Genomic DNA, 14215 nt, shown 5'->3' on the forward strand with positions numbered 1-14215 from the left:
CACGCTATGCTTCGAATGCGATGCTCAATCGAATCGCGGGGATTGATGCCATTTCCACCGAAAAAGGGCCGGCAATAAAAACTGAACCAGTCAGTCTGTAACGGACCAAGTACCAATGAAGGAAGCAAAAAACACACAGACACTTTTATGCTGCTTATCAGATCTATCTGCATTTTAAATCTCGCAGCACGCTTTCCGCGAACGAAAACGCGAAAAAAATCAACACAGTTACAAAAGTTCCATTTTTTTGTTGTTTAAGTGTGCAATATTCGCAATAGCTGATCAAACGACGGGGTGTTACTAAGGCCAAGGCCTTAACCCGAAGCAGAAATCCCGCCTTTATCCTTCCGAAATTAACCAGTGTTAAATAATTATTCAAATTTAATACGTTGCCCTACAGCATCGTCAACCCTGGCGCTCGTCACAACCCGATCGGGGGTTGGGTCTTTGAAGAAGAAAACCAAAGTTTAATGAAAAATTCCGGTTACACAACCGTACGGCAGAAAACAACAAAAAAAGCCCTGCTCATGAGAGGAGATACCAGTTGTCAAAAAATACCGAATAGTACAAATTAATTCTGTACCGTACTCATTAAAAGTTGAATAAGCCGGACCCCGGCCACAGCAAAACTTCATCAACACACCTTTAGGTTTTTCTTCACTCTTTTTTTTTTGTTGCCTAGTCGTCCTTGCCGTTCTCTTCGTCTTCATTGATAGGCTACCGTCCTTTGGCGGTGTGCAAACGAAAGTCCGGCAAAAAAAATGCTTCCTAAGCATATTCAACAACCTCGAGGTGCGAGGTTGGTGGCCGATCGGGAGGGCCACCGGGGATGTTCCGTAAGCCGACGCCCGTCAATTAGACATAATTCGAACGAAATTAACCACACCGCACACACACACACATTCCTTCGTCCTTCGGTGATGGTGGGACCAAACTTGCCTCACTCGAAAATGTGAGCTTTGGAGAGAGAAAAAACAGTGTATATTAAAAATGAGACACTTATTCCACCGCCGCCAACCCAAACAGCAGTTGGCTACGTTCTTGGGAAAACGAAGAGGAAAATTTCTCCATTTCGTTTCTTGTCTTCTCGTTAGGAAAAGTGGGGATTTTACTAGAGCACCACTAGAGCACACGAATAAAGTGATTGCAATCGTAAAACGGGATTGCAACCGTGGTAGAATTTAAATTTTATTATATTTACAGCAATCGCCGAACGCACTGCCGACAACCGGAAGAAAAAAAAAGGAAATTCAAAAAAGGAAACAAAGTTTTAATTCCCTCACGCTTATTTTTTACACGATATCCGGCATTAAATTGTAAATGTAGGATTTTGTGTAAGCCCTTGACCATTACCCACTGCTTTACCGCGGGTGATGAGTTTGGTAACTTTTTTGAATTGGAAAACTTTCTTTCTCTGCCCTCTCGCTCTTTTTTTTTGCCAACTCCTGCTCCTGCAGGCGATTGAAATAACCATGTTTTCTGGGAAGAAAAATCGATTAAAATAGATAATGTAACGAGTATCTTAAGGTGTGTCAGGTGCAATTCACCTGGTCATCGTTTACATTTTAAGGATTAGTTTTTTGAAGTGGAATATATCAACTTTTTACAGCCACCACCTACTTCACAGGAAGAAGTGTTCTAAAAGCATCTTCCAGCCACTTTCCATAGAGCAACTGTCACTTTTGACGCTAACCAGCTGTACGATGCTTTCAAATAAAGAAAAAAAAAACATCCCACTTTACGCTTGATTCTTTCATCGCAGTGCTCCCAGAGTTTAGATAAGACAGCACACAACCACACACACAGGACAGAGAAAGAACGTGTTTGCGAGTGGGCAACACACATGAAAACATAAACAATGAGCGCGTACGCGTGTGTGTGCTCCAGGCAACAGCGGCAACAACAATCGTCCCACATGTAAAAGCGTGACCCGCATCATACACAACGCACTCACACACATACACCCACTTGTATGCTGGATGCACATTCGATTGTTTGCCTGGTGTGCGATCTCCACACGATCCTCGTGCACCTACCGTTTCTTTGTGTAGCGTGAAACCCAAACACTGTTCTTGCACCACGTTCTTCGTCCACTTTGATCACTCCCAAACTTCCAAACAGGGGTTCAGAATCGGGTTCGTTCCCCCTATGTATGAGGAGCAAACGGGGCGCGTTTTTTTTTTTTTGGTTTTTTTGTTTGCAAATAATTAAAACGCAAGACAAAAAAGATGGCAACATTTGTGAAAGATTCTGAACGTAAAACTGTGGCACATGATGGACGCAAATGAATACAGTCCGCTTTATTGTACAGCACAGCAACCCCGGGAACAACGAACGATCGTGCGGGAACCGATCGGGAAAGGGGACGAACGTGTTTCTCCCTCTGTGTGTGTGTGTCTTTGTGCGTCCATAACCTTGGACCAGCTGCAAAAGTTGCGTCCCTCGAGCGTGTCAAACTACAAGGCCCCGCGGGAAGGTTCAAGTCCCCCTCTGACGAGCCGGGCGGAACAGTAAAAGGGAGAGGCGGGGAGGGGGTGGGGGGGCACCGATGGGAGTCGGAGCCGCCGACTACAGTCCACAGTCCAGTCGACAAACACACATGCTCACGGCAAGCATACAGATACGCGACGCGTCGCGGGAAAGATGCGCGCGGTTGCGTGTGCCCGTGGCGTTGCCATGGTTTTGTTTACGTCGGCTGGCAGATGGAGATGACAGATGATGCTCTTGCCTCTCTTGGCTGCACGCAAGCGAGTCCGCGATACGGTAGCATTAAGCCGGAATGGATTATTACAGTGACGCTCAATTTTAATCGACCCCATGCGACACACAAATTAAATGCATTGAGTTTTAATTCGCGCTAACTGGCGACACTGTTCGCCGGTTGCTTGTGAGCAATCATCACTCAACAGAAGTTTCGAGTTTCGCTAGTTTCGAATAAAAAATCTCCTTCTCCCCATAAAGTTAAAAGCACGTTTCTTCTACTCAGGGCTGGTAAAGACCCCCGGCCATGTTCTTGTGTAAAAAGTCAATTTATTAAACTTCACTAAACGGAACCCCGTTTAACCTTTTGTCCCATTTAGCGGCGGGGGTTAATTGCATGTACAAATAAGGCAATTTACTGCAACTGTAGCGTTCCTAAAACCGAACGCCCGTACGTTAAGATCACGTTCTAACTAAAATTAACGCAACACTTGCACCATATCCGTTACACCGCCATGAGCGTTATAGAAGGGCAGTGTGAGTTTGGAACTCCGTTGTTGCATGCTAATAAGATGCAAAAAGAAAGGGTAACATTAAGCGTTTTGTCAAGCCGTTGCCAATTCTGGAAGGTTGTGTTGGAAGTGTGATTTAGGGTGTTTTATAAGTGTTTTTTAAACGTCGAAACACTTTCTTACCCATGTGCGGGGCTATGTTTTTATTTTTCCCATGCTTTTTTTGCAGTAAGTGAAAGTGTTTTACAAGTACTAAATGGTCGAGAACACGCAAATGGAACGGCGTTGTTCTCACTTCAACATACAATCCGCGCATACACACTTCCATACTCGCCACCGCCGGGATTGCCGGAAATCGTTCAATCGGCCACCGGCGCTACACAATAACATTGTAATTAAAATTCTGCGCCCGTTTCTTTTTCGCATAATATGCATTTAACTTTTTCCACCGAGCTGCGGAGGTCTTTGTGGCGCAGTAGCAGGGAGGCTTTGGGTGTTGTTATACACGCGAGTCGCGAGACGAATTTATAATACTTTTGCTTTTTTTTTTTGCTTGCTATGAAGCATACTCATCAGAACGTTTCGGTTGAAAGAAGTTCGTCGAGGAGTAGCCGAGCGATTGAACAAAGTGGGGTTTAAGTGGTTAGCTTGACTTTTAAAACACATCATAGCTGGATGAAAATTCTACAAAAAGTGAATCAACAGCGAATTATGCTTTAAATTCTGGCTCAAGTTTTAAAACCCGTCACGCCATTTATCAAGGTTCGACCAGAGTGCCGATTTAAGAAACTTTGAAACATTTCATTAGACATAAACGTGTAAACTAGGAACCATATTCACCCAATCAAAGCATAACCCTTTTTTCCCCTTTTAGAACCCCTAAAGCACACTAGCAGCCATCGATTGGAGCCCTGCGTTCGGGCTGTTTCCGTCTTTTTGTTCATGCAAACGATTCAGTTAACCCCATTAATCATCGGCCCATAATATTACTGCGTTGCGGTGTCGGCATCTGGTTAAATCGATGACGTTCGCAAAAGACCCTTCGTTGCACACACTCTTCCCCTTTTCCCTGCTTCCCACTTAAACCCACTCTTTGTATTAACTGGCGTGTAGATTTAACCATCAAACGAATGGCTTTCTCTTCATCCCAACCGTACGTATATATTCCAGCATAATCATCATCCCCCTACGGATATTGAGATTTTTAGGCGCGGGGCGTCTGGGGATAGAGGAGAGGGTCTCCAAGCTCCCTCGGCAGAACAGCAACCATTTGCGCCATTTTCAGAATTCAAAACCAAAAACGAACCAACACGCAACACACAGGCACACACAGAGGGCGTAAAAAAGGGCTGGCTCTGTTCTTGCTGTGTTGGGCCCTTATGCTGTTCGCTTTATTTTTGCGTTATTTATAGGTCCTCACATGTGTTTATTTTAATGATGATTATGAAGATCAGCCACACAAAGACACAGAAAGGTACGCATCAACTTCCGATGTGCTCTGCCAGAAAACAAACATCGAGCTCACCTAGAGGGTGTTGCAGCGGCAGGCAGGCAAAAGGTACAACTTCCGGTTCCGTCCGAATTGCATTCAAGCGATGCTTCAAATAAATAACTGTCTTATTGTCTTGTTGTTTGTTTATTATTTGCAACGTTTTCCCTTATTTTGTTTGTGTTTCGCGTTACGCTTGGTTGTTTTATTTCGGGTGGATTTGTTATTTCCAAGCACAATTTAGCTGCGAATTTTCCCGTTTGCTACTTTTCATTTGAATTTTCACATTGGTAAACACATTTTAGCGTAGTACTACTTCGGTTCTAGGTCATTAATTAATTGCTGTAAGGTAAAGTGACCTGGCCAATTGTGGCGCTTAGTTCCGTTCCCAATCAAGCAGCAGCAGGTTTACTACCTTCGAAAGAAGAAGTTACATAAGAACACCATTTGTTGCTTTTTTCAATGGAAAGCGAGCACTCTAAAAAAAGGTCATCAATGGTGGCGCCTAACCCAAACGCTTACGCTAATAGCGGTGGCAATTTGGAAAGAGTTCTTCCACCCAACAGCGAGAATAGCCTTTCGGGGTGGAGAGTTTTGTAGTTGCAAAGCCACTCGCCACAGGCAACGGGTGCGGTAAGAGAAATTCCAGGAACTCCCACGACGCTTTCTGCATTGTCCGCCGTTCTACTTACTCGTGCTGCCTTCCGCTGGAGCCAAGCCGGGAAAGAGTACCAACTCCCCGTCGAAAAGAAGAAAATCAGCGCACTTGAGAATACAATTTTTAATCGTTCCTTCTACCGAGCGATCTTTTCCGCTTCGTCTTTCTGCTCTACTAGGGGCTCTTTCGCAACCAGCGTCTCCGCGTCTTTTTTTTTTTTTTCTATGCCAACTTCCACACCGCTTTTACTGTTTTGCGTCAGCAAAATTCTGAACCTCCACTGGACCTCTTCCGACCGCTCGTCTTCGCGCGTTACTTCCCTTTGATGAGCATTTTTTGTTGTTGTTGCGCTAGTGTTAAGCTTTCTCTTTCGCGCATGCATCGCATGTCGCTGCAGCGGCGGAAAGATACGCGTACAAAAGAGACAACACACAAAACAAACCCCGGAGCGCAAAAAGATTGGGGTTCTGAACTAGAGGGGTTTGGATGCAAAAATGACATCGAGATATAACACATACACATCCCTGGCAGGAATGAGCGGAATCTGGGCATCCCGGGATCCGGTTCGCTCTTGGAGTATCCCAGGGATGGCGCTAACCTTACTTTCTGGTTCAGGCAAAGTTACTACCACAAAACCGTAACCTTACACCAGGCGATCAGGAGAATGCATTAAGGGCTCACCTCAGCAGATCATTAAAGTGAAGAGAGGTTTATTTAAAAAATGCACATGATTTTGACTTGTTTACCAAATCCTGAAACTCCTAGTAATCAACTGCAAGGGACACTTTTCGGTTGCAGTAATCAAGTTTTTTTTGCTGGTTTCGAGCGTATCCTGCAGGATATTTTGCTCCAGGAGTTTCCAGTAAGCTCCCACCGACACCAACAAACGTCAGAACGAAAACGCCATTTTCGCTTCTGCTCTGCTCTCATCGCTCGCTCGCTCTCCAAAAAAGGACTCCAAAGAGAGGGTGTATGTGTGTGTCATGGCGACCGAGGAAAACAACATGCCGCCAAGGATATGCCCTTCTTCCCACGCGTTTCGCATCCATATTCTAGTCACCAACACAACAATCGGCAAAACATCAGCATATTTGAACGGTTGTGTTGCAATGCAGCAGACAAAACCGGCTAAAGGAGACCCCGCGAAGGTTTTCTTGCTTTCTTTTTTCCACCCCTTATTTGCTTCTCTTGGTGTTTTGGCACGAACATTTTATCTCCAATGACTACTTTATGCGGGATTTTACCAAGCGTAATGGCTGCCAATCGTGAGCTTGTACCATTGGTTTAATGGCGTAACACATCCTTTCCCACGGCTTCATCGGTACACCTTCATGTTCGATTCCATCTTTTACTACTGGACGATACTTTCGGTGATGGTACACTACCACTGGTTTGGCATGCATCGGTTGCGGTTCCATCCATTCAACTTCTTTCTTTGCTTCATTCGCACATTGCAATGCTTCTGAGGAAGGCACCCATTCAGTTAGATCGGCAAAGCTGAGGAAAAAAACACCCTAAAGGCACTGTCCTTTCTTGTGCTCCATGTTTTTTTCTTCTTTTTGCTTCTTCTGAATCGCATTCTGGAATCCTTATCCCTTTTCTACCTATCTCGCTTGCTCTGCTTCGTTGCTTCGTACAATTATAATGCAGTTTCGCTCTTTCTCGTGCTCTCTCTTTCTCTCTCTCGTTCCCTCCAGGATATTTTCACAGTTAGCAGCCCTATTTGTGGCACGCACACAAACACATTTGCTAGTAGAATAGTGAGGGTTACAAAAAAAACAGGATACACCAAGGAACCGGACGAACAGGGAAGAAAGAGCGCTCACACACACACACACATTCACACAAACAAACACACACAAACTTTTGCCAAGGGCGACGACAGCAGCTGAAGGGACCAACGAAACCCTAGCACATCTGTCGTTGGCCACAACACACTTATATCCTGCAACTTCTGCTCTGCTTGGAGCAGCCGATTTTTGGTTTCTTTTTTTTTTCATTTGTATTTGCTCGGTACGAACACACCAGAACAAGGAAGGGGGGACATGCGTTCAATGTGGCTCTCACACACCGAACGCGCTTCTCACACAACACGGCGCGGTTTCTATCGCGACTTCGATTCTCTCACAGGCAGGCAGGCAGCTGCGGCTTCTTGATCGTGCGTAGCGTATGCAAGAGGGCGCGCGCGCATGTGTGTGTGTGCGTGTGTAAAAAGGCTACTACCACCACCATTAGCACCACTGTTCGCCATCATCTTAGCACAACGCGTTCCTTCGATTCACTTCTGCTAGCTCGCGCGCGATGTTAAAATGATTCTCCACCAAACGAAAAAAAACATAAACCAGGCGGATTGACGGAACAAAAGCAGAACGAGTAAAGAGTATCTCCACGATTCACATGCACACACACACACACCGAGCCACACGGGCAACTAAACAGGCTTCACACGAGAGACGCGAATCGCACCACACATGAATTAAACAACAAAAAAGCGCGTTTCCTTTCGTCGGGAAGTTCTGTGCGCTGTTTCTGTTCGACCACGACCAGAAAGGCTTCGGGGGCTCAGTGCTTGGCTGCTTTTGTTATGCTACCATCCTTCTCTTGCTGCTGCTGCTGCTTCGAGAGCATCACAATTTTCATCCCCCATCAAAGCCACCGCTGGAAACGGGGTATAGAATAAGCAGAACAGAAAAAAACAAGAACCAAATGCGGCTTCTTCTGCTCTTCTTCTCTTCATTTGCTTCCGTACACGCGGAGGGAACACTGCGATGATATTTCTTCACACACACACACACACGCACGCATACATACACACTTTTTCACTTTTTGCTTCTCCAACGCTTTCGCTCTTATTCTTCCCTGTGTTCCTGGTGCGTGATGGTCTTCGCCATGCAACCGCGTACCCTAAGCAGCATACTTCATCTGCCTCTCGCTCGATGTTCTCCATCGTATCCTTTTGCCGTTCTTTTCGAAACTCGTTTCTTTACTCATTTTCTTTTGTTTGGAGCACAGCTTGTGTGTGCTTTTTTGCCCTACGCTTCGTCTGCTTTGTCTCCGGGATCTCGATCTCGAAGAATATCTGCGTTTCGGGTTACTTCCATGCTTCAACAAACGTACGCTCTCCGGCTGGCATCCAGACGCCGGCTACTTGGACGACTTACGATTGCCTGCTTTTTCGCTTCAATTTTGGAGCGCTCCATCATTATCCTTGAGCAAAGAGGCCCTGCTGCCGACAAATGCGTACATACAGACACACACTCACACAACATACTAAAGCCTAGAATTGTGCTTCAAAAGAGACTTGAAAACAACAAAAAACGCACCCATACATTTGTGCACAACAGGATACACCAAGTTCGTCGCGCCGCAGGATACTGTGTACGGAATAGGGCACAAAATTGCCAACATGTGAAGAGCAACATACGCACTAAAATGAAGACAGTAAGAACGACAAATGGCGACACCGATTGACAAATGGCAACCGGGGACGAATGCGCGTCCCTTTACTTGCAAGAACTTCCCGGCTTCGGGATAAAAAAAAGGGACCGAAGTGGCCCTATAACGAGGGAACGCAATGGAATTTTACCCATGCTCATTCTCCATTCGTCGGCAAGAAACACGACGCACCACCCAGCAGTGGCCGTTTGTATAAAATGGAAGCACAAAGTCCAGATCTGTACGCCATCGAGTATGTGGACATGGCGTTAGACTACCTATCGAAAGCACATAAATTTGGGGAAGAAATTACGCGTTCACTCATTCACACACACTCACTGAACCAGACAAAAAGCGAACAATTGTCACAAAGCCCGCATCGGAAGGAGATTTAGTGGATTGCAGGTATTGTTATTATTCTTTCCACCATTAGTTTTTTTTTCGTTTGATTTATGCTTTAGCGTGCGACGAGGTTTTTTTCACAAACTGCTGCTTTTAGAACTCTGATTTGCAGCCCATATAGAAATAAACGGTAATTTCACCATCACTCACATTCACTCGTACGGGGGCGCGCGAGAGCACTGAAAATGCTTTTCTTCCTTCGACTGGGTATCCTTTTTTCCAAGATCGGTTTCACCAGGGGCCGCGGAAACAAACACGTCTGTACTCTAGCAAGCGTTGGAAGTAAGTGTGAGCGAGAGTAAGCGTCGACGCCGAGAACGGCCAGCCAGGAGAAAAGCTGACACGAACGTGTTCAACTGGCAGAATCTGACAGCAATACGCGTGAGCAAGCGAGTACGCATCGGTTCGCATCTATCGCTGTCTGCTTCACTCGTTGCGAGCGCTGGGACGATCTCTTTTCACTTCTCTCTTCTCACCAGCTTGTTGTTTTCATTGATGGTTCGACCAGGACGCAAAGAAGCAAGAATCGGAAATGCGCGAGCACGCGATGGACCGGCAGCTTTTTGGAGTTGTTTTCGTCTGGATTCTAGGCTGAACTAGGGTTTTGGTGCACCTATATCCATTTGATTGGTGAAACTCAATAAGTTTTTCTAAATTTATCTACTACCATAATGAAGGTATTTGCAGATTTTTTATTCCTCACACAGGTCTCGATACATTTTTAAAATCCAACGATTTTAACAGCTTATTTGTTACTTTTAATAAGGCTGGCAGCTGGGAATCTCTCTCAGCATCGTTCTCTTGCTCAAACTCACCGAACTCCCATGCGACATGGAAACAGATTCTCACCTAATAATGGACGCCTTCACCGAGCTTCTCACTATGGCGATAGAATAAACAACATTCTCATCATATCAGATGTTTAATTTAGGCTATACCGTCAATGAATATGTAATAATTCTTCATGTACATTGTCCGTTATTAAAATCTTATTTTTTAGATACATTTCCAAAAAAAATTTTTTTTCAAATTTTGTTTGTCCGTTCCCTTTCCCATGTCCAAACGTCTTAACCATACGTCTGACTCCGTGTCTGTCATCGATATGTCAAATTTTTGCTGAAGAACAAAACTAGCGTCTGGCGTTGCTTGGGGTAAGAAAGAAAGCATTTATTTCATGCAAATCGGAGCATTTGAGTGCTATTACATAGTTTTCATCCATGACTGATATCTCTTCAACCAATTCTAACTAATTTGTGCTTGTGGTGAATCACATTTTCAGATAAAAACACCTCGAAACCTCGAGCTTGCCGACGCTGATTGAAATCGGAAATTCAAGATGGCGCTCCCTGCCAACTATAAACACAACATACCGGGTCCGTCGATGCCACCGCAGCGATTACGTCCATCGGGCTCGGGTGCTGACCGGAAGGACAACTCGAGCCCCTTCATGCACAACCCGCATGGTAATCCGGCGTTCAATCCGCAGAAGATGGGCAAAGCTTCGGCTGCGTCGGAATCGAAGATGATTAAGCCACCGAAACCGCCAGAGAAACCACTGATGCCGTACATGCGCTATTCGCGCAAGGTGTGGGACTCGATCAAAGCGTCCAATTCCGATCTGAAGCTGTGGGAAGTGGGAAAGATTATCGGGCAGCAGTGGCGCCTGTTGCCGGACTCGGAAAAAGAGGAGTACATTGCGGAGTATGAGCTGGAGAAGGCGGAACACGAGAAGAACATGAAGGCGTACCACAACTCACCGGCCTATCTGGCCTATCTGACGGCACGGAACAAGGTAAAGCCGGGTGATGGCGATGGTCACGAGACGTCATCGCGGTCGAGCTCTAAGGGCACGCAAGCCGATCGTCGAATTGACATTCAGCCGGCCGAGGACGAAGATGACCCGGACGATGGGTACTCGTTTAAGCACGTAGCATACGCTCGTTTCTCTCGCAACCATCGGCTGATCAATGAAATCTTCTCGGACGCGGTTGTGCCGGATGTTCGTTCGGTCGTCACTACGCAGCGCATGCACGTTCTCAAGCGCCAAGTACAGTCGCTGACGATGCATCAGATGAAGTTGCAGCACGAGCTGCAGCTGATCGAGGAAAAGTTTGAAACACGCAAGCGAAAGTTTGTTGAATCGAGCGAAACATTTCAAGACGAGCTGAAGAAGCACTGCAAGCCGGCCGTGGATGAAGAAACCTTTCAGAAGATGGTTGACCGCCAGTACGAGATGATGAAGCGAGACCGTCTGCGGGCTCTCGAGGAAGCGCAGAAGCCACCGGCACCGGCTCCGGCCCCAGCTTCCACACAACCTCCCACTGGGCCACCGAAAGCTGAGTCGGAACAGACGCCAGAACAAGCAAACGTAGCAAACGAAACCACTACGGAGAGTGACACTCCAGCTGGTGCAAATGCAGAATCAACCGAAGCGCCCAGAGATCGGTCACCGCCGGCAGGTGCGGTCTCAGATGAATCTCAAGGATCACAGGATTCTGCAGCCGGTGCACCTGCACAGCCACCGGTTGAGAAGATGGATACTACAGACGACGCTAAACCGGAAGCGAAGGATGAAAAAGCGTCCGCCACAGTGTCGAAAGCATCTCCGGAAGTGGCCAAAGAGCCCGTTGCTTCACCGGCACCGAATGTTGCACCAGCTCCTGATCAGCAAGTACCGGCTTCGGTGGTACCTCCCGGCGCTCCTCCTGCCCCTGCACAGGGAACAATTCCAGCAACGCCGCCTGCTGTTTCTACGCCGCCAGCAGCAGCAGCAGCAGAACCGAAAGCAGAAGTTCCGCCTTCATCAACCGTGCACCATACTGGTCCTGCCCAGCAGCCATCGCAGCCACCGGCAGCACACCACGCGGTCGTTCATGGAGCTTACCCTCCTCATGGTGCCCCAGTAACCTCCGCAGCGTCCGGCTCAGCTCCACATCAAGCACCGATTGTACCGACACCACCACCACCATCGCACACACCGGAAGCACAGGTCCCACCACCGAACGTAACCGTGCCGCATCATCAGCCACCCCATCCTCCGCCCCATCACATGCCACCGCACATGCAGCCACACCCGGGCATGCCAGCACACGGACCGACATTCCCCGGCTATCCGCACGCCGGTTCCCCTCGTGCACCGTACTATCTGTCGTCGTACGGAGGTCATCCGCAACCGTATGGTCAGTACGGACACTATCCGTACCATCAGCAGTATGCACCTCCGCCACCACCGCCAGGAAGCTACGTCACGGGAGCGGTTCGTCCACCCGGTGGACCTCCCGGACCGATGGGACACTACGGGGAGGTGCATCCGCATCCGGAAGCACATCACGGCTACGGACCACCACCTCCGACAGCCGGTGGTGCTGGTCCGCCCGGCGGAATGCCTCCAGCACCCGGTGCACCACCACCGACCCCCACAATGGTCACAGCAACGGCTACGGTAACGCCACCGACGGCGGTCCCATCTGTCGCACAGCCGGAACCAGGTGAGATTGAACCGGAAAAAGCACCGGCCGCGGTAGCACCAGCTACGCCACCAGTATCTACTCCGGCGTCCAAGAAGCGCAAGAAGGGTGGCGCAGCAGCCGCCAAACATGACGATGGCGACAAGAAAGACGATTGATCGTATTTTACGCTAGAGATAAAACCCCCTCGATTGATGTAGAATGTAACTTAAAGGGAAGCTTTTCAATAAACCTTCATTTAACCTCCACACAACAGCAGTTAATCCCGTTTTTGATTGCCAGTCGGGCTAGATTGGGCTCCATTCGCATGAAGAAGAACAGTGTTTTTATTCCAAAGTATCATCCCACAGTAACTCTATTTTACCGAAAAAGAAAAACCTCCGCTCATGGACACACGCTTATAATGAAAATGCCGCCACCTGCCGGCTTGTTTCCAGGTCTTGCAAGCAAAGACAGCAGCTTATGGAATATTGGCCAGATAATCCTGAACATCGGATGGGTCCAGTCGGCGGAAACCGTTCGCGTCACAAATGCCCACCTCGATGTTGTCCGCGTTCATCTGTCCCTCGAAACCTTCCTTAAGCGTTAAGATGGCCGTGTGCACCGCATCGTCCAGCTCGAGATCTTCACTGTACCGCTTCTCGAGGAACGTTTTGCCATTGTTTGCGTTTTTGCCCATCGCCGTGGCCTTCCACGCAAAGTAGGCACCGGACGGATCGCACTGGAACAGATACGGGCGACCGTCATCCCAACCGCAGATCAGCAACGACACTCCGAACGGTCGCACGCCACTGTTGGGAAAGAGGAATGTTAAAAGAAAAACCAGCTCGTCAGTCGACATCCGGAAGTTTGCACTATCAAGCAAGCACATTGCCTACTCACCCCGATTGCGTGTACTCCTGCATCACCGTGGCAACCTTTTGCACCAACTGCGACGTCGGAATCGGTTCCCGGTACGTGAGGTAGTAGTTCTGGGCCAACTTCCGGGCCTGCTTTACCAGCAGCCGATAGTCGGGTCCCATGCCGGAGTAAATCATGCCGATATGGTTCGTCACCATCTCGACCTTGTGCACGCTGTGCTCATCGTACAGGATTGACTTCTGCTTGTTTTCCGTAGCAATCACGACTCCGTTCACTGCCTTAATACCGACCGATGGGGCTCCAGCCGCTACCGCTGCCAGGGCATACTCGATCTGGACCAGCTTTCCCGATGGGCTGCGTACGAAACGAGCGACCCTTTTTCGTTAGTAGAAATGTCTTCGCGCGAAGCATGATCGCGACTTACCTGAAGGTGGTCAGCGAAAAACTATACCGTTCCGAAGCCATCTCGCGTACACAGTTTTATTCGATGCCCCACACGCAGGAGAATGTTTTCAGAAAATGGATTCAGTGCGGATGAAACAAACTTGGCAAAACAGCTTGCTCACCGGCATTGACAGCTAGTTCGCCCGGCTGAAGCGAAATCACAAGCGAGCGAAATGTGTCATTCAGCGAAATGTGGCAGAGCGGCTTTTATTTATTAAAATTAATCTTTCTAAAACAATCAGAATTA

At 47.7% G+C, this 14215-nt stretch overlaps 3 protein-coding genes across 23 annotated transcripts in view; 1 reads left to right on the forward strand and 2 right to left on the reverse strand.

The window, feature by feature from the left end:
* Positions 1–9496, reverse strand: part of LOC118505486 (RNA-binding protein Musashi homolog 2) — an 83483-nt gene extending 73987 nt beyond the window's left edge. For 4 of the 21 annotated variants that reach the window (XM_036041331.1, XM_036041313.1, XM_036041316.1 and 1 more), the window contains exon 1: positions 9347–9479. Coding sequence is in view for 4 of the 21 variants with exons in the window: in XM_036041312.1 (XP_035897205.1) it covers positions 8521–8628 (108 nt within the window). In the remaining 17 variants the exon portion in view is untranslated. The other 17 variants (XM_036041329.1, XM_036041328.1, XM_036041326.1 and 14 more) reach the window with 12 other exon arrangements.
* Positions 9497–10271: 775 nt separating this feature from the next.
* LOC118505490 (SWI/SNF-related matrix-associated actin-dependent regulator of chromatin subfamily E member 1) lies at positions 10272–12926 on the forward strand. Its single transcript, XM_036041344.1, has 2 exons — positions 10272–10347; positions 10476–12926. Exon 2 carries the CDS (start codon positions 10533–10535, stop codon positions 12819–12821), a length of 2289 nt encoding a protein of 762 aa, XP_035897237.1. The 5' UTR covers positions 10272–10347; positions 10476–10532; the 3' UTR covers positions 12822–12926.
* Positions 12927–12951: 25 nt separating this feature from the next.
* LOC118505491 (proteasome subunit alpha type-2) lies at positions 12952–14125 on the reverse strand. Its single transcript, XM_036041345.1, has 3 exons — positions 13949–14125; positions 13546–13878; positions 12952–13454 (listed from the first exon to the last, which is right to left on the reverse strand). The coding sequence occupies exons 1-3, from the start codon at positions 13987–13989 to the stop codon at positions 13124–13126; spliced, it is 705 nt and encodes a 234-aa protein (XP_035897238.1). The 5' UTR covers positions 13990–14125; the 3' UTR covers positions 12952–13123.
* Between the last annotated feature and the right edge of the window lie 90 nt (positions 14126–14215).

Source organism: Anopheles stephensi, chromosome 2 (assembly GCF_013141755.1).
Source record: "Anopheles stephensi strain Indian chromosome 2, UCI_ANSTEP_V1.0, whole genome shotgun sequence".
Taxonomy (NCBI): Eukaryota; Metazoa; Arthropoda; class Insecta; order Diptera; family Culicidae; genus Anopheles; species Anopheles stephensi.

Coding starts and splice junctions, on each gene's coding strand:
- LOC118505490 (XM_036041344.1), top strand. CDS start 10,533: ATGGCGCTCCCTGCCAACTATAAACACAACATACCGGGTCCGTCGATG.
- LOC118505491 (XM_036041345.1), bottom strand. CDS start 13,989: ATGGCTTCGGAACGGTATAGTTTTTCGCTGACCACCTTCAG. Junction 13,879..13,948: donor TTTTCGCTGACCACCTTCAG/GTAAGTCGCGAT, acceptor TTTCGTACGCAG/CCCATCGGGAAAGCTGGTCC. Junction 13,455..13,545: donor CAGGAGTACACGCAATCGGG/GTGAGTAGGCAA, acceptor CTTTCCCAACAG/TGGCGTGCGACCGTTCGGAG.